This window comes from Bombina bombina, chromosome 4, assembly GCF_027579735.1.
Source record: "Bombina bombina isolate aBomBom1 chromosome 4, aBomBom1.pri, whole genome shotgun sequence".
NCBI classification, from domain to species: domain Eukaryota; kingdom Metazoa; phylum Chordata; class Amphibia; order Anura; family Bombinatoridae; genus Bombina; species Bombina bombina.
The window spans coordinates 415,611,660-415,636,091 of NC_069502.1; the positions used below are offsets into that span (position 1 = coordinate 415,611,660).

At 40.4% G+C, this 24,432-nt stretch overlaps 1 protein-coding gene across 1 annotated transcript in view; it reads left to right on the plus strand.

Moving 5' to 3' along the window:
- The window catches only part of LOC128657508 (probable cation-transporting ATPase 13A4), a 454,774-nt gene that overhangs the window by 201,791 nt on the left and 228,551 nt on the right, over positions 1-24,432 (plus strand). The window contains 2 exon segments of the mRNA XM_053711875.1: positions 22,200-22,324; positions 22,531-22,691. Coding sequence (XP_053567850.1) covers positions 22,200-22,324; positions 22,531-22,691 — 286 coding nt within the window.

Below are 24,432 nucleotides of genomic sequence, written 5' to 3' on the forward strand. Positions count from 1 at the left end.
GAGGGAAGTCGCTGCGATCACTAAGCCGAGTATTTTAGCATTTTAGGAGTAGAACAAGGCAGCAGCAAACGTGGATCGTCACATTTCTGGAAAGTCTCAGCATTATATTCACGCCAATTAGATTTACATGGTGGCTCTTAAACTGTGCTGTAGTTTACCCTATAGTTGTCTTGGCAGGCAAAAGCAGAGGGTTCCCATTCATATTTCTGCAGCCACAGGGTGCTAGTTTCATAAATGGTGCTTTTGTTGAAAAGAGTATGTTGTCTTGGGGTAAATTACCCTGGATTATTAAACGTTTTTAAGCTTATTGTCAGGAGCGTCAATAATCTGTGTCTTGTCCCATTGCATGTTGGCTCCGCCCCCCGCATGGTGAGTTTTTAAATATATGATGGGGAAAAAAAAAACAGAGTGCATGTTAGTGGGAATTGCAAAGAAGACTTTCTGAGTGAATAGAAAATTCATTGAACGGTAGATAATGGGTAATGGAAACACCATGAAATAAATTATATAAATGGAAGGGAAAGTAAAAAGAGTATGTGGAAAAGAATCAACTGTTATGTAAAGAAGGGAAAACATATGTATTGTGTGTATATTTAATAAGTGCAGTACATGGATTGTATATGAGGAAAATAGTACTAAAGAAAAGTGTATGAGAAATAGGGGTTAAAAAATACCATAAATCAGTAAAAACGTGTTTAGCTGAAAAGAGAAAGTCATTTATACAGTAGAAAATATCATCAGATAGTGCTAAGCAAGCTTGCCAATAAGTGCTGAACTAGCAGTTGTGTGTTTGGGCCCAAACAGAGAGCAGGGTGTTGAGTCAGAGTGGTGATTACATAAGTGGTCATTTAAAGGTTATTAAAGGGACAAGAGAAAAGGGAAGGGAAATTGTGAGACAGAAGACAAAGAGTAGGAGGCGGTGAGACCACTGTTAAAAATAAGGCATTACAGAGATAAGTTATAGAAATGAATGGCATGTACATACCCATGCACACAACATAAAAACCTAAATATGCAAAAATGATCATAAATAAAAAGGAATTTGAAAGAGGATGTATTAATGTTTCAGAAGTATTGTTTGTACTAATTTGATGTGTATTTATTATTTGTTGGTGTTGCTTTTTGGTGCTTTATGTGTCACGTTTCTACTATATAATAGTACATGCTAGTACCCACTATTTAAATAGTAAAAGAGGCTAAAATAAAGTAACAAATACTGTGGATACAAGCATTGCAATCATATATAGGTCTTCACACCAAGACATTTGTAAATCCTTTTCTAGAGATGGTCTTCTTTTGAAAGAATGGTCTATTACTTTGGGGGTTGATCACAGTCTATTGTTTGATAATTATTGACGTGAATTGCAAGAGATGAGCCCTTCTGATACAATCAATCAGACATTTTTCTTTTTTTTTAATTTTTAGTTTGGGGGAAATGGCTTTACATTAAAAAGAACATTGAAGTAAAAAAATAACATTTATGATTCAGATAAAGCAATCCATTTTACATAATGTTGGAGTTTTCTTTGGTTCTCTTGTTTGCGTTGATCTCTTGGTATCCTTTAGAGAGACATATGCACATATCTCTCTTAGGAGCACAAAAAGTTACTTACACACATGTACCCTAAATCACTACACACTATTAAAAAGGATTGGTCAACATACAGATGTTTGTCATTAATGGTGCACATATGATTTTCGAATTATGAAATCAGTGTATTAATGATAAAGATAATATTTTTTGGGGAGGTATTAAATGGTGGAAATATTTTTGGATTGTGATCACTGGAAGTTCATAAATCACATATAGCAAGAGCATTCCCGTTGTGTTTGATATTTCCTAACTGAATAAACCTTGGACTGCACTGGCTATTTGGATCCAGTGGTTTTCTCTCTGTTTCTTGTTCATAAATCATTATCTGCCAAAGCCAGAGTAAGATTATAATCAATGTCATAATTTGTATAGGTTATTATGTGAGCCCTGATTCCAAAAACAAGAAGTATGTTAATTCTATAGCAATCAAAATAAAGCATTCTAGAAGACACAGAATGTTCATAGCATGTAAGCCTATGAACCCAGCTGTTTGTAGTTCACCATCATAACAACAGTGCAACTCTCGGCAGGATCCTCTACCCATTTGATCCCTATAATCATTTTTTATATACCACCAATGTTCATAGCGCTGCGGAACCTGTTGGCGCTGTACAAATACCCAATGATAATAATAATAATGTATCTATTCACAGTAAGTACCTGATGATAAAAGATTCTCCTGCATGGAAAGAAATTGTATTGCAGATTCATAAGAGATAAACTCACTGAATTCTTTAAGAAAAGGGGCAAAACCTGGAAACCCCTGAGAGATGAGAGATACCTTCCATAAAGATCTCCACTGAGATGAGATGATCTGAAATGTTCCTCCTGCATGCAAGATCTCTCACTAGACAGGCAAATACATGGTGGCCCGTGTACAATGCGAGGCTCAGCATCGACCCAGCTTAAGCAAACTAACAGTTATTTGGCTCATAATCTCAAGCTTATTTGTTCAGAACAGTTTGGGGACCATTGTATACAGTAAGCAAGAATTTTTGGCTATTGAAACTCAAAGCTCAGAGGATGTTTATAGTAACTTACAGGCTATTCAGGACATCACCAGACTACTGTGGTTTATGGAGCAAGGTCCGCCAACAGGAAGTGTCCGCCGGTGGCGAGAATATAAGCAGAGACATAGTAAACGAGGAGGTATTCACAACAGGCTCCTAACATCTCCACATCGAGTCTCACTGCCCAGTATCCTTGCTAATGTCCGATCCCTGGCAAATAAAATAGACAAACGTAAACTCCAGATTGCCTCTCAAAGAAAAATTAGAGATGCAATGATTTTTTTGGAAACATGGCTTAATGATAGCATTCCTAACAATGCTACTGAGCTAAAAGGCTTTGATATCTTTAGAGCAGACAGAGTGGCAGAAGACTCAGGTAAGACCAGAGGTGGTGGTTTGTGCATTTATGTTAATCAAGTTTGATGTGCAGACACTGTAATCACTGAATGTCACTGCTCTACTAACATGGAGTATCTGCTGATAAAATGCAGGCCTTTTTACTTGCCTAGGGAGTTTACAACTACTGTTATCATTGCAGTATACATCCCTCCTGATGCTAATGCTAAACTAGCTATGGAAGAACTTTTAAGTACTATTAATAGGCTACAAACTGCCTATCCAGATGGGGCTTTTATTGTTGCAGGGGACTTTAATCACTCAAATTTAAAAACTGTACTTCCCAAATTTCACCAAAATGTCACTTGTGTAGCTAGAGGAAATAAAATATTAGTCCATGTCTATACAAATATTGTTGATGCCTATAAGGCTATTCCTTTCCCTTACTTGGGAAAATCGGATCACTGTGCACTGTTTCTGTATCCTAGGTACTCTCCCTTCATTAAACGGGAAAAACCATCTGTAAGGATTATATCAGTTTTTGTACAGACAGTGTAACCTCTTTTAAAAAGCTAAAAATCTTTCCTAACCAGAAACCTTGGATGAAAAGGGAGGTCCGCTCCCTATTGGATGCACGAGACGCTGCTTTTAGATCTGACAAGGCTGAAGCTTACAGCTCTCTACTAGGGCAAATGTAAAAAAGGGAATAAAAAGGGCAAAACATGACTTCAAGATGCGTATTGAAGATCACTTTTATAACAACTGTGATCCCTGACGTATGTGGCAGGGCATTCAGGCCATTACAAACTACAAATCTGCAAATACAATCTCCTCAATCAGAGATGCTTCCTTTCTAGAGGAGCTAAATCATTTTTATGCACGTTTTGATCGAGATAATAATAAATCAGTCATCAAAAGTGTGCTCCATCCAGAGGAACAGCCGTTAACACTCTCTGGCCTAGATTTAGAGTTCGGCGGTAGCCGTCAAAACCAGCGTTAGAGGCTCCTAACGCTGGTTTTGGGCGCCCGCTGGTATTTGGAGTCAGTGATTAAAGGGTCTAACGCTCACTTTTCAGCCGCGACTTTTCCATACCGCAGATCCCCCTACGCCATTTGCGTAGCCTATCTTTTCAATGGGATCTTTCTAACGCTGGTATTTAGAGTCGTTTCTGCAGTGAGCGTTAGAGCTCTAACGACAAGATTCCAGCCGCCTGAAAATAGCAGGAGTTAAGAGCTTTCTGGCTAACGCCGGTTTATAAAGCTCTTAACTACTGTACCCTAAAGTACACTAACACCCATAAACTACCTATGTACCCCTAAACCGAGGTCCCCCCACATCGCCGCCACTCGATTCAAATTTTTAACCCCTAATCTGCCGACCGCCACCTACGTTATACTTATGTACCCCTAATCTGCTGCCCCTAACACCGCCGACCCCTGTATTATATCTATTAACCCCTAACTTGCCCCCCACAACGTCGCCGCAAGCTACTTAAAATAATTAACCCCTAATCTTCCGACCGCAAATCGCCGCCACCTACGTTATCCCTATGTACCCCTAATCTGCTGCCCCTAACATCGCCGACCCCTATGTTATATTTATTAACCCCTAATCTGCCCCCCACAACGTCGCCGACACCTACCTACACTTATTAACCCCTAATCTGCCGAGTGGACCTGAGCGCTACTATAATAAAGTTATTAACCCCTAATCCGCCTCACTAACCCTATCATAAATAGTATTAACCCCTAATCTGCCCTCCCTAACATCGCCGACACCTACCTTCAATTATTAACCCCTAATCTGCCGACCGGAGCTCACCGCTATTCTAATAAATGTATTAACCCCTAAAGCTAAGTCTAACCCTAACACTAACACCCCCCTAAGTTAAATATAATTTTTATCTAACGAAATAAATTAACTCTTATTAAATAAATAATTCCTATTTAAAGCTAAATACTTACCTGTAAAATACATCCTAATATAGCTACAATATAAATTATAATTATATTATAGCTATTTTAGGATTAATATTTATTTTACAGGCAACTTTGTAATTATTTTAACCAGGTACAATAGCTATTAAATAGTTAAGAACTATTTAATAGTTACCTAGTTAAAATAATTACAAATTTACCTGTAAAATAAATCCTAACCTAAGATATAATTAAACCTAACACTACCCTATCAATAAAATAATTAAATAAACTACCTACAATTACCTACAATTAACCTAACACTACACTATCAATAAATTAATTAAACACAATTGCTACAAATAAATAAAATTAAATAAACTATCTAAAGTACAAAAAATAAAAAAGAACTAAGTTACAGAAAATAATAAAATATTTACAAACATAAGAAAAATATTACAACAATTTTAAACTAATTACACCTACTCTAAGCCCCCTAATAAAATAACAAAGCCCCCCAAAATAAAAAATTCCCTACCCTATTCTAAAATACAAATATTACAAGCTCTTTTACCTTACCAGCCCTGAACAGGGCCCTTTGCGGGGCATGCCCCAAGAATTTCAGCTCTTTTGCCTGTAAAAAAAAACATACAATACCCCCCCCCCAACATTACAACCCACCACCCACATACCCCTAATCTAACCCAAACCCCCCTTAAATAAACCTAACACTACCCCCCTGATGATCTTCCTACCTTGTCTTCACCATGCCAGGTTCACCGATCCGTCCTGGCTCCAAGATCTTCATCCAACCCAAGCGGGGGCTAGACATCCACTGAAGAAGTCCAGAAGAGGGTCCAAAGTCTTCCTCCTATCCGGCAAGAAGAGGACATCCGGACCGGCAAACATCTTCTCCAAGCGGCATCTTCTATCTTCTTCCATCCGATGACGACCGGCTCCATCTTGAAGACCTCCAGCGCGGATCCATCCTCTTCTTCCGACGACTAGACGACGAATGACGGTTCCTTTAAGGGACGTCATCCAAGATGGCGTCCCTCGAATTCCGATTGGCTGATAGGATTCTATCAGCCAATCGGAATTAAGGTAGGAATTTTCTGATTGGCTGATGGAATCAGCCAATCAGAATATAGTTCAATCCGATTGGCTGATCCAATCAGCCAATCAGATTGAGCTCGCATTCTATTGGCTGTTCCGATCAGCCAATAGAATGCGAGCTCAATTTGATTGGCTGATTGGATCAGCCAATCGGATTGAACTATATTCTGATTGGCTGATTCCATCAGCCAATCAGAAAATTCCTACCTTAATTCCGATTGGCTGATAGAATCCTATCAGCCAATCGGAATTCGAGGGACGCCATCTTGGATGACGTCCCTTAAAGGAACCGTCATTCGTCGTCTAGTCGTCGGAAGAAGAGGATGGATCCGCGCTGGAGGTCTTCAAGATGGAGCCGGTCGTCATCGGATGGAAGAAGATAGAAGATGCCGCTTGGAGAAGATGTTTGCCGGTCCGGATGTCCTCTTCTTGCCGGATAGGAGGAAGACTTTGGACCCTCTTCTGGACTTCTTCAGTGGATGTCTAGCCCCCGCTTGGGTTGGATGAAGATCTTGGAGCCAGGACGGATCGGTGAACCTGGCATGGTGAAGACAAGGTAGGAAGATCATCAGGGGGGTAGTGTTAGGTTTATTTAAGGGGGGTTTGGGTTAGATTAGGGGTATGTGGGTGGTGGGTTGTAATGTTGGGGGGGGGGTATTGTATGTTTTTTTTTACAGGCAAAAGAGCTGAAATTCTTGGGGCATGCCCCGCAAAGGGCCCTGTTCAGGGCTGGTAAGGTAAAAGAGCTTGTAATATTTGTATTTTAGAATAGGGTAGGGAATTTTTTATTTTGGGGGGCTTTGTTATTTTATTAGGGGGCTTAGAGTAGGTGTAATTAGTTTAAAATTGTTGTAATATTTTTCTTATGTTTGTAAATATTTTATTATTTTCTGTAACTTAGTTCTTTTTTATTTTTTGTACTTTAGATAGTTTATTTAATTTTATTTATTTGTAGCAATTGTGTTTAATTAATTTATTGATAGTGTAGTGTTAGGTTAATTGTAGGTAATTGTAGGTAGTTTATTTAATTATTTTATTGATAGGGTAGTGTTAGGTTTAATTATATCTTAGGTTAGGATTTATTTTACAGGTAAATTTGTAATTATTTTAACTAGGTAACTATTAAATAGTTCTTAACTATTTAATAGCTATTGTACCTGGTTAAAATAATTACAAAGTTGCCTGTAAAATAAATATTAATCCTAAAATAGCTATAATATAATTATAATTTATATTGTAGCTATATTAGGATGTATTTTACAGGTAAGTATTTAGCTTTAAATAGGAATTATTTATTTAATAAGAGTTAATTTATTTCGTTAGATAAAAATTATATTTAACTTAGGGGGGTGTTAGTGTTAGGGTTAGACTTAGCTTTAGGGGTTAATACATTTATTAGAATAGCGGTGAGCTCCGGTCGGCAGATTAGGGGTTAATAATTGAAGGTAGGTGTCGGCGATGTTAGGGAGGGCAGATTAGGGGTTAATACTATTTATGATAGGGTTAGTGAGGCGGATTAGGGGTTAATAACTTTATTATAGTAGCGCTCAGGTCCACTCGGCAGATTAGGGGTTAATAAGTGTAGGTAGGTGTCGGCGACGTTGTGGGGGGCAGATTAGGGGTTAATAAATATAACATAGGGGTCGGCGATGTTAGGGCAGCAGATTAGGGGTACATAGGGATAACGTAGGTGGCGGCGGTTTACGGAGCGGCAGATTAGGGGTTAAAAGTGTAATGCAGGGGTCAGCGATAGCGGGGGCGGCAGATTAGGGGTTAATAAGTGTAAGGTTAGGGGTGTTTAGACTCGGGGTACATGTTAGGGTGTTAGGTGCAGACTTAGGAGGTGTTTCCCCATAGGAAACAATGGGGCTGCGTTAGGAGCTGAACGCTGCTTTTTTGCAGGTGTTAGGTTTTTTTTCAGCTCAAACAGCCCCATTGTTTCCTATGGGAGAATCGTGCACGAGCACGTTTTTGATGCCGGCCGCGTCCGTAAGCAACTCTGGTATCGAGAGTTGCATTTGCGGTAAAAATGCTCTACGCTCCTTTTTTGGAGCCTAACGCAGCATTTGTTTGAACTCTCGATACCAGAGTTAAATTTATGGTGCGGCCAGAAAAAAACCCGCGGAGCGTTAACAGCCCTTTTACCGCCGAACTCTAAATCTAGGCCTCTGTTTGTGAAGTGTACCAAGCACTTTCCTGGGTAGATACACATAAGACTGCCGGTCCAGATGTTTTTTTTTCAAATATCTTTATTGATTCCAGCAACAGCAAGAACATAAAAAGTAAATACATGTCGAATTGTATTTCATTATGCCATGCAAGGCCATCATACATATAGAAAAACAGAAATACAAATAATGACAATAGTGAATAATATCACGCAAACATAAAAAGAAACAAGTGAATACTAATACCTGACTTTTTAGCATCTAGTCAGTTATATCGCTGGAAATTTTATAAAAATTTAAACCACTAATGAGGAGGGGGAAAAAGAAAAAAAAAAAAAAAAAAAAAAAAGGAAAAGAAGAAAAAATTCTCTATTCTATACACCTTCTCTCTCTCTCGCCCGCCCACCCACTCCACACCTCCCCTACTGACCCCACCTCTTCTCTTTCTTTACTTATTATTTCACAATTACTATTTCATAGTGTTATCTCCCGGGGGCCCGCTATCCATGTTGACGGGAATACTTCTAATATAACCAATTCCAAAAAGGCTATAGAATTTAAGAAGGGTTGTAAAATACGTCTTTGAATCTGTAATGGGTAAGAAGTAATTAATGGAGACCAATCCAGAAGAAAGGCCCTGACCTTACGTTCAGCTGTGAATTTAGTATGAAAGGATTCAAATGAAATTTGGAACTGGATTTCTTTCAAGAACCCTGTGATTCTAGGAGCTGTATGATCTTTCCAGCCTTTAGTGATTAACTGTCTCGCAATTATAATAATTGTGTTAAATATCTTTATCGCCCTCTTAGGGCGTAACTCAGTATTAGTTAGAAAAACTACCTCATCAGCCGTGAATGGTGCCGTATCTCTATAGATTTTACTATACCAGAATCTTATCTTTTGCCAATATTGTTGAATCTTTGGACAAGACCAAAACATATGAAAAATATCCGCCCTATCCAAGGAACATCTTGGGCAAGCATAATTCTGAGAAGGATAGAATCTGGCCATTTTATCTGGGGAAAGATAATAATTATTGACTAGTTTTAGATGCGCTTCCTTCCATGATGTGGAAACTTGTAATTTTTCTAACTCTGTGAAGCTTCGCTCAATCCTGTTCTCCTCTAATTCTGGCAAATATTTCTTCCAGAAGTTATATAGATTATCTACACCTAATTCACCCTGTCTAGCCAGAAGGATATCATAGATCAGTGATATTGAAGACTGACCCAGAGAGAATTGCCGGATAATATTTTTAATGTCTATCCAATCCCTTAGAAATTCCAAATTCCATTTTTGTGTAAATATGTAGTGCCTTAGTTGAAAATAAGCAAATAAATTCGAACAATGTAGATTAAACCTTTGAAATAATAATTCTGAGGGTAATAACTGATTATCATCAAATAACTGATAAACATAAATCAGTCCAGCTTCGGCCCATAGTCTAAACACTCTCTGATTTATGCCCGGAGTAAATTCAGGGTTACCTACTATAGGGAGATATTCAGAAAAGAATGGGGAGATTTTTAGTATTCGACAAATTTTTTGCCAAGCTATAATAACATTTTTAAGGGAAATTAGTTTACTAAGATTTGAGGGTAACTTTGGTACCGGGCAATGAAGGACCGCTTTCAATGAAAAGGGGGAGATGAGGAACGATTCTAGCTCTGTTGTCACGAACTTATCTACCCCTGTGATCCAATCGAGGGCCAGTTTGACCAAGCTAGCCAAATTATAAAGCCTAAAGTCTGGCAAGGCCAAGCCTGCCCTAGGACGTTTCTGCATCAGTTTACTAAGACTAATCCTTGGCTTCTTATTACCCCATATAAATTTAGATACCCAAGACTGTACATTACCAATATCTTTATTGGTCATAAATAACGGGAGATTCTGGAACAGATATAGAACTCTAGGAAAGATAATAGATTTAATCAGATTAATTCTAGCAGTCAATGAGATGGGAAGCGAGGCCCAGTTTTCAAGATCATTTTTAATTTTTTGTAATATCGGAGGGAAATTTAACTTATACCAAATTGTTGGGTTTCTATGAAAGATAATACCTAGGTATCGAAAGAACTCAACCACTTTAAAGGGGTGATCTTTCCAGTTGGATCCTTTCTTATCTACCCAGAGGAGTTCACTCTTATCGAAATTTATTTTATAACCTGAGAAGGAGGAAATTTTTTTAAATAATTGTAACAATATGGGGATGGAATATTGCGCCTTGTCCAAGAATATTAACAAATCATCCGCATATAAAAGAGTATTTAAACTAAAGGAACCAAGTTGAACCCCTAATAGCCTATCCCGCAATAAGATAGCAAAAGGCTCCAAAGCTAAATTGAAGAGTAAAGGGGAGAGGGGACACCCTTGTCTTGTCCCTCTTTTAAGTGAAATATAAGGGGAGGAATGGCCATTGATGCAGAGAAATGAAATCGGATTTTTGTATAAATTCCTGACGAATTCAAGGAACTGTTTCTTGAATCCAAATCGTTCCAATGCCGTAAATAAATAGTTCCAGTTCACTGCATCAAAGGCCTTCTCAGCATCTACTGTTAGAATAGCTGCTTCAGAAATCTTTTTAAATTGTTCGTTCTTGGGATCTAAATTCCATGCATAATCTAGAAATGTAGTCACTTGACGTATATTCTTAAGCGAATTCCTATCCCTCATAAATCCAGTTTGATCTGGATGGATAATCTCATCTAATACCTTGGCCAGCCTAATCGAAATAATAGCAGTCAGCAGTTTATAATCAGCATTGAGTACTGATATAGGCCTATATGACCCTGGATCTTCCGGGTCCTTACCTTTCTTTAGAATCAGAGATATACGAGCAGCCGAGAAATAATTAGACATAGAATTACCAGCAGAAAAATAATAATTAAACAGATTCACTAATGATAATTTTACTTCCTCCTTCAGAATTTTATAAAATTCTATCGGGATAGCATCTGGTCCTGGTGATTTGTTAAGCTTGGCTGATTGTATAGCCTCAAGAACTTCCTCCTCTGAGATAGGTCTGTTAAGCTCTGATAAACTCTCCTCCGAAATATTGGGGAGATTGACACTCGCCCAGAAATTTAATGCGTTGTCCGCATTAACCTGTGTTTCTGCATAAAGCCGTTGGAATACGTTGAAAAATGTCTGACTAATATCCTCTGTATTAGTATATTTTATATTCCCCCTTTTAATAGTCGAGATAATATTCTTACTTTTTCTCACCATAGCTACTTTAGCCAGAAATTTAGCTGAGGCCCCATAATGACCTCTGAATTGATAATTTGTTTTCAATTCATCTTCCTGTGACCTTTGTTTGAGGAAGATATCTCTTTCCCTTTTCAATTTACAATATCTATCCCAGTTATCTCTTGTCTGATCGAGATAGAACTTTCTAAGCGCGTTTCTAACTTGTGCTGTTAACTGTAATTCTTGCTCCAGCTTTTTCTTCTTCCAAGTGGATAAATAAAGCTTAATTTCCCCCCTTAATACAGCTTTCGCTGCTTCCCAGAATACCTCTGGTTTACTAAATTGTCCTATATTGAAGGTAACATAATCCTTCCACTTCTGTTTTAACCAGTTGCTGAACTTAGGACTATCCGTCAAAAATCGGGGAAAAAAAAAAGACGTATTCTGGGTCTTAGGGGGGGAGATGGCCACCAAAGTGAAAGAGATTACCGCATGATCAGAGATAACAATATCATAGATATTTGCTTCTGATCTGCATAAGGCAAGCGGTTTAGAAATTAGGAACATATCAATCCTCGAGAATGTCATGTGGGTTTTAGACTCACATGAAAAACTACGGACTTCTGGATTTTTAAATCTCCATATATCAATTAATTTCAATTCGTGACAAAAAGACTTAAAATATTTTGCTACTTTGTTATTTTCTCGTAGGTTTTTTGAGGACAATCTATCTAAAATGGGGCATAATGTCATATTAAAATCCCCCCCTAAAACTAAATTAGCTGCTGAAAACAGAAATAATTTACTTCTAATATTTTCCCAGAAAATAGGCGAAAAGGAATTGGGACCATATATATTACAGATGATAAAATTACATCTATTAATCTGAATATGTAGTATCAGGTATCTTCCCTCTGGGTCAGTCTCCTTCCTCACAATGTTATAATCTAGATTTTTATGAAACAAAATGGCTACCCCTGATTTTCTTCTAACTCCTGGAGCTGCAATACATTCCCCTACCCATTTACACTTTAATTTCATAGCTTCTGCCAGATTCAAATGTGTTTCCTGTAACAACACAATATCGGGATTAACCTTCAACAGATGTTTAATAATCAATTTACGTTTTCTAGGCGACGTAATGCCCCCTACATTCCAAGAAAGCATATTGATCCTAACTGCCATTAAACATATTAAAAATATAAATGCACTGATAAGCTATTTTTAAGCTATGGTCTACATTAACTTAGCCCCAGAGGTGGGAGGGGGAAGAGAGAGGCGAGAGGACCGGTCCAGATGTTATTCCTGGTCAGGTGCTAAGGACATGTGCTGGAGAATTAGCCAAGGTCTTAACTGACATTTTTAATCTGTCACTGGCACAGGCGGTTGTTCTGGTGTGTTTTAAGAAAGCAACTATTGTGTAGGTGCCAAAACAATCTGCTGCAGTGAGTCTGAATGACTGTCGTCCCATCACACTTACTCCAATCATCATGAAGTGTTTTGAAAGATTGGTCATGGTCCATCTTAAAGGTTCTTTACCACATACACTGGATCCTCATCAATATGCTTACCACCAGAACAGGTCAACATAAGATGCTATTTCTATGGCATTGCACTCTGCTCTGAGCCATCTGCACAATAACAATAGTTATGTAAGGATGTTGTTTATTGATTTTAGTTCGGCATTCAACACTGTCATTCCTACAAAGCTGGTTGTGAAGCTTCATGACTTAGGTATCAATATCCGGCTCTGTAATTGGATCCTGGACTTCCTGACCAATAGACCTCAGTCTGTGAGGTTAGTTAATTTTACCTCCTCTACCCTGACCCTTAACACTGGAGTTCCACAAAGCTGTGCACTAAGTCCTCTATTATACTCTCTTTTTACCTATGACTGCCTGCCTAAGTTTGTGCCGAATACCATCATTAACTTTGCAGATGACACTACTCTGGTAGGCAGGGTCAGTAACAATGACGAGTCAGCTTATAGGGAGGAGGTAATGCACCTGGTGACATGGGGCGCTTGTCTCTTAATATTAAAAAGACCAAAGAGATTATTGTGGACTACAGGAAGACTAAACGCTGTACACACCTATTATATAAATGGGTCTGAGGTACAACGGGGGACTAGTTTTAAATTTCTGGGAACCAACATCACTGAATATCTGTCCTGGTTACTGGATACATCCATTTTAGTTAAAAAGGCACAGCGGCGACTTTATTTCTTAAGGAGATTGAAGAAAGTACATCTGTCCTCTCAGATCTTGATTAATTTCTATTGCTGCACTATTGAGAGCATTTTCACCAACTGCATTTCGGTGTGCTATGGTAATTGTACAAATCTTGACCTGAAACCCCTACACTGGGTGGTGAAAACTGCCCAGTACATCATTGGTGTCCAGCTACCCTCTATTGAGGACCTCCAGCACAAGCGATGCCTGCAAAGGGCGCGCTGTATTATTGGAGATTCTTTCCATCCTGGCCATGGACTGTTAGTTCTCTTGCCATCTAGGAAGCGGTATAGGAGTCTGAATAGCAAGAGAGTCAGGCTAAGAAATATAGTTGCTTTCCAAGAGCTGTTGTTATGCTGACTTTTCTAATTTTTATCATATTCTCCTTTTAGACTATTTTATCTTTTAATTGCAGGCTATCTCTGACTTTAAATGTTGTTTATTATTTTCATTTATTAAGTGGTTTTATTACTTGTGCTTATTACACAAATTTCACTATGCACATATCTATTAATTTGTGTTACACTATTACATTCAGGTTTCATATATATTTTTTTATATACACCCAACTTGTTGTCTGATACTGATTTGCACAATTCTATATCACATTGAAAATTTGTATTACACTGTTACATTTCTTTTTCTTTCTCTGTGTTTTTTTACAATATTTCTTATACAACTGATTTGCTGTTTGATACTGATTTGCACCATACACTTTTTACTATGTACTCATGGAACACTGTATATGTTATAATGTGTGTATTTAACATTCAAGTTATTCCATTTTTAATAATTTATAACTTAAACTAGTACTAAAGCCCGTGTACACGGGCCATTTTTTGCAGTACAGCGGTCCCACCCCTTGCTCTCTCCCCCTCTCTTTTACTCTCTCTTCCCCCCTCTCTTTTGCTTTCTTTCCCCCCTCTCTTTTGCTTTCTCTCCCCCCTCTCTTTTGCTTTCTCTCCCCCCTCTCCTTTGCTCTCTCTCCCCTCTTTTGCTCTCTCCCCTCTTTTGCTCTCTCCCCTCTTTGGCTCGCTCTCTCCCCTCTTTGGCTCTCTCTCTCCCCCTTTGGCTCTCTCTCTCCCCTCTTTGTCTCTGCCCCCCCCTCTTTGTCTCTGCCCCCCCCTCTTTGTCTCTGCCCCCCCTCTTTGTCTCTTCCCCCCCTCTTTGTCTCTGCCCCCTCTTTGTCTCTGCCCCCCCTCTTTGTCTCTGCCCCCCCTCTTTGTCTCTGCCCCCCCTCTTTGTCTCTGCCCCCCTCTTTGTCTCTGCCCCCCTCTTTGTCTCTGCCCCCCCTCTTTGTCTCTGCCCCCCCCTCTTTAGATCTCTCTCTCCCCACCCTCTTTGGCTCTCCCCCCTTTGGCTCTCTCTCACCCCTCTTTGGCCCTTCTCCCCCCTCTCTGGCTCTGTCTTCATCGAAAGCCTTTGCCTCTCTTGCCACGCCCCCATCGCGGGACCCCACCCGGCCACGCCCATTCGCGGCGACACCCGCTCGGCCACGCCCCTCACAATGCCCGGCCACGCCCCCATCGCAACGCTACCGTCGGCCACAAACAGCTGTGAGGTCTGGGGAGCGCACGGCCGCTTCTCACGCGGCAGACCTCACAGCTGTTGAGTAGCTTGCGCTCCATATCTCTTGCCACAGGCTGCTTCAATCAGCTTACCTCGCGCTCCCCAGACCTCACAGCTGTTTGTGTACCTCGCGCTCCCTATCTCACAGCTGCTTGTATGCTGTGTACCTCGCGCTCCCTATCTCACAGCTGTCACTCATCTCTCCAAGCCGACAAAGATTAGGGCCGGGTATGTTTGTCACGTGCAGTCTCTACTGCGCATTACTGCATCTGACAAACATAATTGGCCAATTATTATATAGGATTGTATTTTGAACCTTATTTTATTTATTTGCAATGTCTGGGCTATATGTTTTTAATAGATTTTGTTGCCTTGTTTTCTGAACTTGTGCAATGACAATAAAAGGAATCTATCTAATCTATCTATAAGAGGTGTTCTCTGCATTTCTGTATGTGAAGGAAAGATACACCCAGAGCAATAGAGCACGACATGACTGTTTTCTTACACTTACATTTTGTGCTTTGTATTTTATATTACTTTATACTTCAGATCAGTTTCTTTCAGTATTATTACATTTGCACTTTCTCTTTTTTATTTTAATGCATTTAGATTAAAGGGACAGTCAACCATAGAATTGTTATTGTTTTAAAAGATAGATAATCCCTTTATTACTCATTCCCCAGTTTTGCATAACCAACACAGTTATATTAATGTACTTTTTACCTTTGTGATTACCTTGTATCTAGGAACCTTCTTCCAGCCCCCTGATCACATGACTGTGACTGTTTATTATCTATTGTCTTAAATTTAGCATTGTATTGTGCTAGATCTTAAATAACTTTCTGTGCCTGAACACAGTGTTATCTATATGGCCCACGTGTACTTTCTGTCTCTTTGTGTTGAAAAGAGATTTAAAAAGCATGTGATAAGAGGCAGCCCTCAAAGGCTTAGAAATTAGCATATGAGCCTACCTATGTTTAGTTTAAACTAAGAATACCAAGAGAAAAAAGCAAATAAAAGTAAATTGGAAAGTCAATTAAAATTAAAAGTCCTATCTGAATAATGAAAGTTTAATTTATACTAGACTGTCCCTTTAAATTAAGCAGTGATTTTACACATTCTGATTGTGTTTGAAAGTTTCTGTTTTACATTAACAGAATTAGAATCATACTTTGTATATGTAGGGGTATATTTTATAAATTACATTACCATTTGTATTTGCTCTATTGTAAAATAAAACACAGCTACAGAAATTGGGAGAGACAGGGGAGTTCCCTGTATTGAACAGGGGAGTTCCCAGGGTATGTCTGAAGCTCTCTCACAATTCTCATGAAATGCTGTAAACATTTTACACAATTCAGCAAATGCAGCAGAGCTCTCATGTCATGCAGTGCTATATGGCACTGGGCTTGTCTCTCCGCATACAGAAATGCAGGGAATGCCCCTTATAAAAGTATAGCAAAATGTGCCTTTATAAAGTGCTGGCGTATCATTTTATATTATCTGAGCGGAGAGCCTTATATCATCATGCCCTCAGTGAGCAGCCTAGTTTATCTTTATCTTGAGATGGACAAGATAAGGAAATAAACCAATAGTGCTATATCACTGAAATACTAAGATTTATTATAAAACGACTGCACTCACAGACATAAATACATGCGCATCACCTAAAATGCTTTAGATTACAGCAAGGTCAGCAAATTCCTATCATGCATCAGTCTCAGACGTGCTCACAGCTCCATTCGCTTGAGTTGCAGCATCTTATGTCATCAGTGTTGCCTCAAATGTATTCTCCAAGAATCCTCTAGGTCTAAGTAGTGGAGGAACATTCATTACTGCATTCAGTGCTGCAACCAAACTTCTGCTTCTAATGGGCCTCTGTATTTTTTTATTATGAACATAAGGTCACCTTTGTAGTCTAGTAATCTAAAGTTGCAGGTGATTCCTGTTTTACAGCAATACCCAGACACCTAAATGAGTAGGAGCCCTCTAATGTTAAAGACCCTCTCTAATGAATTCATGGGGATTGAGAAGAAATAACTCATATATCTGATTCCCCAAAACTGTAACAACAACGCAAATTAAGTACAAAAAATGTATTTGTGTCACCTTTCACATCTGAGAGACAATGTACAATTTTATTTACAACATCTAAAAGGACATTAAACACCTCTTGATTTTGAATAAAAATGTGTTTGTCCAACGCTCCCTAGAGGAGCCTGTCATGAGATGCAGGACATATGCAGGACAAAGCAATGATGGTACAACTCTATTTTATTACAGAGCATAGCAATACACATCCAGACAGGTTGATTGTACTAAACTAACTGCGACACAGACACCGGACCTAAGCCCCGCCCACATGCTAGTGACATCACATCCTGCTATCATCACATCTTCCCCTTTTTCAAAGACAAAGCATACATTCGCATATATTAAATAACAAGGTACACCAACAGGGTATACAACAACATTTTGTTATAGAACATTATAAAAACAGATAGATTAGAAAACATGAACAAATAAATTACATCCTGACTTGGACATCGGGGTAGACTACCCTAGTTCACAGTGACCATGGGATTATTCTGCCCATACTTCCGGTCACTGTTCTAGCTAAAGTCAGTCCCTGTATCGGGCCGGAAGCCTCACCACTCTTCCGCTTGATGTAACTTTGCATGAACTGTCCTCTGATACAGAAGATGGTGAACAAGAGTCTGCTGGAGGCAAAGATATATCCCCGCTATGATCTTGCTGAGGGGAAGGCACCTCTCTTAGAACAGGGGATCCCACCGGCGGTGGTACTGAGGTATCCGGTTCCAGACTCTCAGGTACAGGCTGAAGATGTCTTCGGTTACGGCGTGTAACCGTCCCTCCCTCTGTAAGGACTGTGTAAGACCTTGGTTCTGGAGAGCGGCCCACTACCGTAGCAGGCGTCTTCCATTTCTTCTCATCATCCAGTTTAATTCTGACACTTTGGCCCGCTTTCAGTTCCTGTAAAGGCCTGACAGAATGTCTCCTGTCGTAGAAGAAACGATAACCCTTTTTGGCCTCTTCATCCCTCCTAAGGACTTCGTCCCGAGGAACAGGGCCAGGCGGCTTGAAGACACCCACTGAGGGTAAAGTGGTGCGAATCTGGCGTCCTAGCATCAGCTGTGCCGGGCTAAACCCGGTGGCTTGAATGGGCGTCGCCCTGTATGACAAGAGGGCTAGGTACGGTTCAGATTGCTTTAGAATGAATTTTGTTGTTTGAACTGCCCTTTCAGCCATTCCGTTGGCCTGCGGATAATGTGGACTTGACGTGGAATGTACAAAATCATATTCCCTGCTGAAAGCACTGAACTCTGTAGAAGCGAACTGCATGCCATTATCACTCACCAGCTCCATTGGAATGCCCCAGCGGGCGAACAAGCTCTTCAGGCGAATGATAACGGCCTGACTTGTGATATCATTCAGGGGTGCTATTTCCAAATACCTGGAATAGTAGTCGATAACAACAAGAAACTTTTTCCCGTGCAGTTCGCACAAATCAGCAGCTATTTTCTGCCACGGCCCCGCAGGCAGTGGAGTAGACATTAAGGGCTCCCTTCTCTGAGTAGGCCGGCGTTCCCGGCAAAAGGCACATTTAGACACGTGATTTGCAATGTCGGAGCTGATCCCAGGCCACCACACAGCTGTAGCTGCTCTTTCTCTGCACTTTGTAATGCCTGAGTGGCCATCGTGAATCCTGTTTAACATCTCCTTCCTCATGCTGACAGGAATTACAATACGGTCTTGGAACAGCACCAACCCCTCCAGCTCCGTGAGCTGCGACCTCTCTGGCTGGTAAGCATTTAAAGACATCCAGGCTGCCCGGCTCTCGGGCCAGCCATCTCTTATGTACCTTATAACTTCTTGCAGATCTGTGTCCAAATATGTCTCTTTCTTTATCTCTTCCAGTTTCCTTGAAGAAATGGACTTAGAGGCCAGAACTGAATCAACATACACTTTTACATCCGACTCTGTGGAGGATTCTTCAGCAGCAGCCAGCGGGAGCCTGGACAGTGTATCTGCCACAACCAGCTGCTTCCCCGGCACATGCACTGCCTGAACATTGAACCTGAGTAGTCTCATTAAAAGTCTCTGGCATCTCAAGGGTGTTTTGTCGATGTCATAAGAATTGATAAGAGGGACTAGCGGTTTGTGGTCAGTTTCCAGACTAAATTTCTCCAAACCCACTAGATAACGCTGAAAGCGCTCACAGGCCCAAACTGCAGCCAGGCACTCTTTCTCAATTTGAGCGTATTTTGACTCCGCAGCAGTCAGTGTGCGGGAACAGTAGGCGATGGGCTGTAGTTTGTTGTCATTCAGCTGCAGGAGTGCAGCCCCCAACCCATAACTGCTTGCATCAGCACTAACCACAGTCTTTTTTGAAGGGTCGTAGAACCCCAGCACTGGGGCAGACCCCAGCAGGGACTTAGCATGCAGGAACGCTTTTTCTTGTGAGGGTCCCCAGACCCAGGCAACATCTTTCTTAAGCAACTCTGTGATAGGGTGCAAAACTGTAGATAAATCTGGAAGAAACTTGCCCACGTAATTTACAAGGCCCAATATCTGTCTCAGCTCATGTACATCAGAAGGGCTTTTCATCTGTTCGATAGCCCGAATTTTCTCGGGGTCCGGCTTGATGCCATCCCCGTTGATGATATGCCCAAAGTAGCATAATTCAGTTTTCCTAAAATGACATTTTTCTTTATTCAGCTTCAGCCCAGACTCTTTGATAGCCTGCAGCACACAACTCAAACGCTGATCATGCTCCTCCACTGTAGACCCATACACTAGAATGTCATCCATGACGACTGCTGTGCCCACGTGGCCACTCAGGAGAGAACTCATTTCCCTCTGAAAGATCTCAGGAGCGGAGGATATCCCAAAGGGAAGTCTGCAGAAACAGAACCGACCTACCGGAGTGATAAAGGTAGTCAGTTTGCGGCACTTTGGATCCAGGGGGATCTGCCAAAAGCCGCTAGAAGCGTCTAATGTGGAAAAGAACTTCGCCCCAGCCAACTTCGGGGCTATATCTTCCAGTGTCGGCAGCACAAATCTCTCCCTCTTCACTGCCTCATTCAACCTTTTCAGGTCCACACAGATGCGCACCTTTCCGTTTTTCTTTGCAACTGGAACAATGGGGGCACACCAATCAGTTGCTTCAACAACCTCTTCAATAACCCCCATAGACTTCATGCGCATGAGCTCTTTCTCCACTTGAGGCATGAGCGGGAACGGAATTCTACGAGGAGTAGAAATACTGTACGGGACTGCGTCACTTTTAAGTACTATACGGACAGGTTTGCAGCTCAGTAGGCCCAACTCGCCAAACATATCTTCAGAGATCTCATTCACTCTGGCCACGAGGCCCAAGTCACAGGCTGCTTTTCTGCTCAATAAACTGTTAACACACTGACCTCGGATCACATGCACCCACATGGTGAACTTCCTTTGTTTGTACTCACAGCTGGCAAGAAATTTCCCCACACAATCAATGCGGCCACCAGGACTATGAACATTTGTAGTAACCTTCGCCAGCTGGGGCTGTCGAGGCAGTTTCATAAATTCAGCAAAAGACATTACAGTGATATCAGCTCCTGTGTCAATCTTAAAATCAACCTTGGCTCCCATTACAGTAAAGGTAACTTTCCAATCTTCCTCTGAGCTTGTCCGTTCCACAACAGACCCCACAAAAGACACTTCCTGACCCTCCTGGTCACTGTCCACCTGCATCTCCTTAATGTATTCAGTTTTACACACCACTTCAAAATGGCCTATTCTGTTACATTTTCTGCATCTTTTATCTCTGGCCGGGCATATAGCACTCTGATCATGAGCCCGGTAGCACCGTGTGCATCGGCCATGTTGCGCCCATCCACTTCTAGGCCTTTCCAGTACTTTAGATCTACCGCTCACACTGTGCCTTTCACTAGTAATTTTCCTAGACTGTTGCACTTCATCCACAATATTCTCAGACCTCAGATCAGCACTTTGCTTTTTCACCAGTTCACTCTGGCGGGCCATCCTAATAGCCCCGTCTAACGTTAAATCAGGCTCTAACTGCAGCTTCAGGGAGACTTCAGCATCTGCAATTCCAATAACTATTCTGTCTCTGATTTGCTCTTCTTTAGCAACACCAAACTCACAGAATTCAGCTAATTCATACAGGCTGCGCACAAATGACTCCACAGATTCTCCCACACGCTGATTACGTTTGTGAAAACAAGCTCTCTCATGAATCACATTTCTTTTGGGCACAAAGTGGGCACTGAGTTTATCCATAACTATATCAAAGTTAACTTCGTCCCCTTCTTGGAAAGTAAAAGCATTGAACACTGGCTCTACATCTTTCCCCATAGAATATAAAAGAGAATTAACTTGTACTTCACCACTCTCCTTGTTCAGTTTGGATGCAATCCTGAAGCGCTGAAACAGCTGACGCCATGTGGGCCAAGCTGCAGGCTGAGAAAAGTCAAAAGGCTCAGGTGGGGTAAACTTTGACATCGTCATCATCAGAAACAGAAGCGTAGTCCAGAACTTCTGACACCATGTCATGAGATGCAGGACATATGCAGGACACAGCAATGATGGTACAACTCTATTTTATTACAGAGCATAGCAATACACATCCAGACAGGTTGATTGTACTAAACTAACTGCGACACAGACACCGGACCTAAGCCCCGCCCACATGCTAGTGACATCACATCCTGCTATCATCACAGAGCCTAAAAGCAAATTCTGTAACCTGTAAATGCTGTGAATGAAATAGTAAATTGGGCAAATATTTGAAAACCTAGGCAACAGATTTTACATTTGGCCTCTCTACAGAGTATTGGACAAACTTTGCGATTTTACACAAAATCAAGGGTTTTGAATGTACCTTTAAAATTAAAGGGATGCTGACTTGACACACACACACATAATTTAGTCTACATGAATATATCCAAGACATTTGTACTAAAGATGAGGTATTTTGGGAAACATATATTTATAATTGTTATTCAAAAATGAGTAATTAATTCATTTGTTTTTATTTAAGGGAAGAAATTGAGCATGACCTAACATTTCTGGGATTCCTGATCATGGAAAATCGCATTAAACCAGAATCAACCTCAGTTATACAAGAGCTCAGTGCCGCAAACATCAGAACTGTGATGATTACAGGTAACTTGGGACAAGAAATCGTTTTTCTGAGGATGAATGGAGATTGTGCAGTTATGATGTAAATGTGATGTAGGTATTGGTACACTTGTTTTGGTTTATTTATTTGTTACTGTTGTCATAGTACTCATTTGGCATTGTGTCTCCCTGAATCTCACTGGGTCTGTTTCCATTTAGAAATGTAGATTTCTCAAACTTTCCTTATTAAGGTGACAATCTTCAAACTGCTGTGACTGTTGGAAGGGACTGTAAAATGATCCCCAGGACAGCCAAACTAATTCTTATAGAAGCTGAAGAACCTGAAGGAGATGAAGCAGCATCAATCAGTTGGACAGTAATGACTGAAAACCAAGAGAATGAACAGAAAGAAGTAAGTTCTCAAAGCCACATGATAACAATGAAATATTTAAAGTGGTGGTTATATAACAGAGTAGCCTTTATGTGGAGATGTCACAGCTGTGCCCAGATTTGATCCTGTGTCTCCTGATTCCTAGCCTGTTTATCTGTTCATGTGCTACCAGAAGGCTTTGCATTTGCTTAAAGTTTTTGGATACCTATTACCTGCAGTGGATTGCTCTCTGGCTCCACCTGCTTGTAAGCTGCAGGTCATTTTGCAATCAGCTCTCCTATAAAAGGCTGCTTTACAATCCACTTCCTGCTCTGACATAGGGGTTCATCCTTTTCCTGTGTCAGTGCCTCTGACCTTGCCTATGTTTCCTGTATTTCCTGTTTGGTTCCTGAATTACATTTTTAACTGTGTTTTGTATGAGGAAGTGGCAAATTTTGAAGATATTTTTGAAGGTGTAAATGGCAGGAACTGGTTAAAGACTGGATCTGAGGTGTGATGTTGCCCCAGGCCATCAATCATGAGGTGTTAGGATAATTATGTTATTATTAATAGTTTTAGAAATATGGGGAATAAAGATTTTGGAAGAAGGGGGGGGAATAAGGAGTTCAGATTTGGAGAGATTTAGCTTATGGTAGTGAGAAGACATCCACAATGAAATAATAGAAAGACAATTAGTGACACAAGTTAGCAAGGAAGGGGATAGGGCTGGTGCAGAGAAGTATATTTGGCTGTTATCAGCATACAAATGATATTGAAACCCATGGGACTTTAAGGAAGCCAAGAAAGATGCAGTGAAGGCTCCTCCATTGGGGCAAATGGGGCAGTGCCGCAAAAATTATTTGGGGAAAGAGGAAAGGAAAAAATAAATTAAAGAAAATGCTTTGTGGTCGAACAATTAGGAATACTTTGCTATTTTTGTTTTTGTTTGCTAAAACAAAATCTTGCATATGCACAGTTCTCTCAAACAGGGCATTTTTGCAATCTGCCCTGTTTGAAAGAACTTTGCACATGCTTTGTCAGTGCCTTTAAGTGATTTATGAAGTCCCCCATTAGTTAGCATGGGGACGCCTAGGCACAGACGGTCTAATGAGCTCTGATTGGCTGTAAGGAACATGTGGGAGGTTTACACAGAGAGCATCAACCATTAGCACAGCAGCTTTACTGCCGGCTCATTTCCTGCTTTATACAGACGCTGCAACACTCATAATGCTCATGAAGAAAATAATGTGAGGTAAGCAGTGTCTGCTGACTTCTATCTTCTTTTATAATTTATTTGTGCTTGGTGCTATTTCCTTAAACATTTTCTATAATAGACACTGTTGAGCAGGGAGAAGTGCATATATAGTGGCGGTAAGAAGTAGCAAGAAGTAGCTGTGAGATGGTTAATATTCTGACTCAGATAGTTGTAATAATGATCTATCCCTTGCTGAGACCTCTATGCCTGGCCTGTATAAGAAGATACAATCACTGCAGACAATCCGTGTCAGATAGCTGAACTCACCAATACCTTGTCAATCCACAAAGGTGCTTTATTCTGAATATCAGGTTACAGCAGATAATAAAATACAGCAGATGAATGAATGGATAAAGTATTTAAGCGGTCAAAAGATGATACTGATTGTAGCTTGCAATGTATTAACATGAGTGCTTGTTACATGAGGCCTGTTAGCTGCAGCCATGACACAGGAAAACATCACAAAACTACAAGGGCGGAGCAATACACAAAAAGGAAATGCATAATAAGGTCAGAGGTAAGATAATA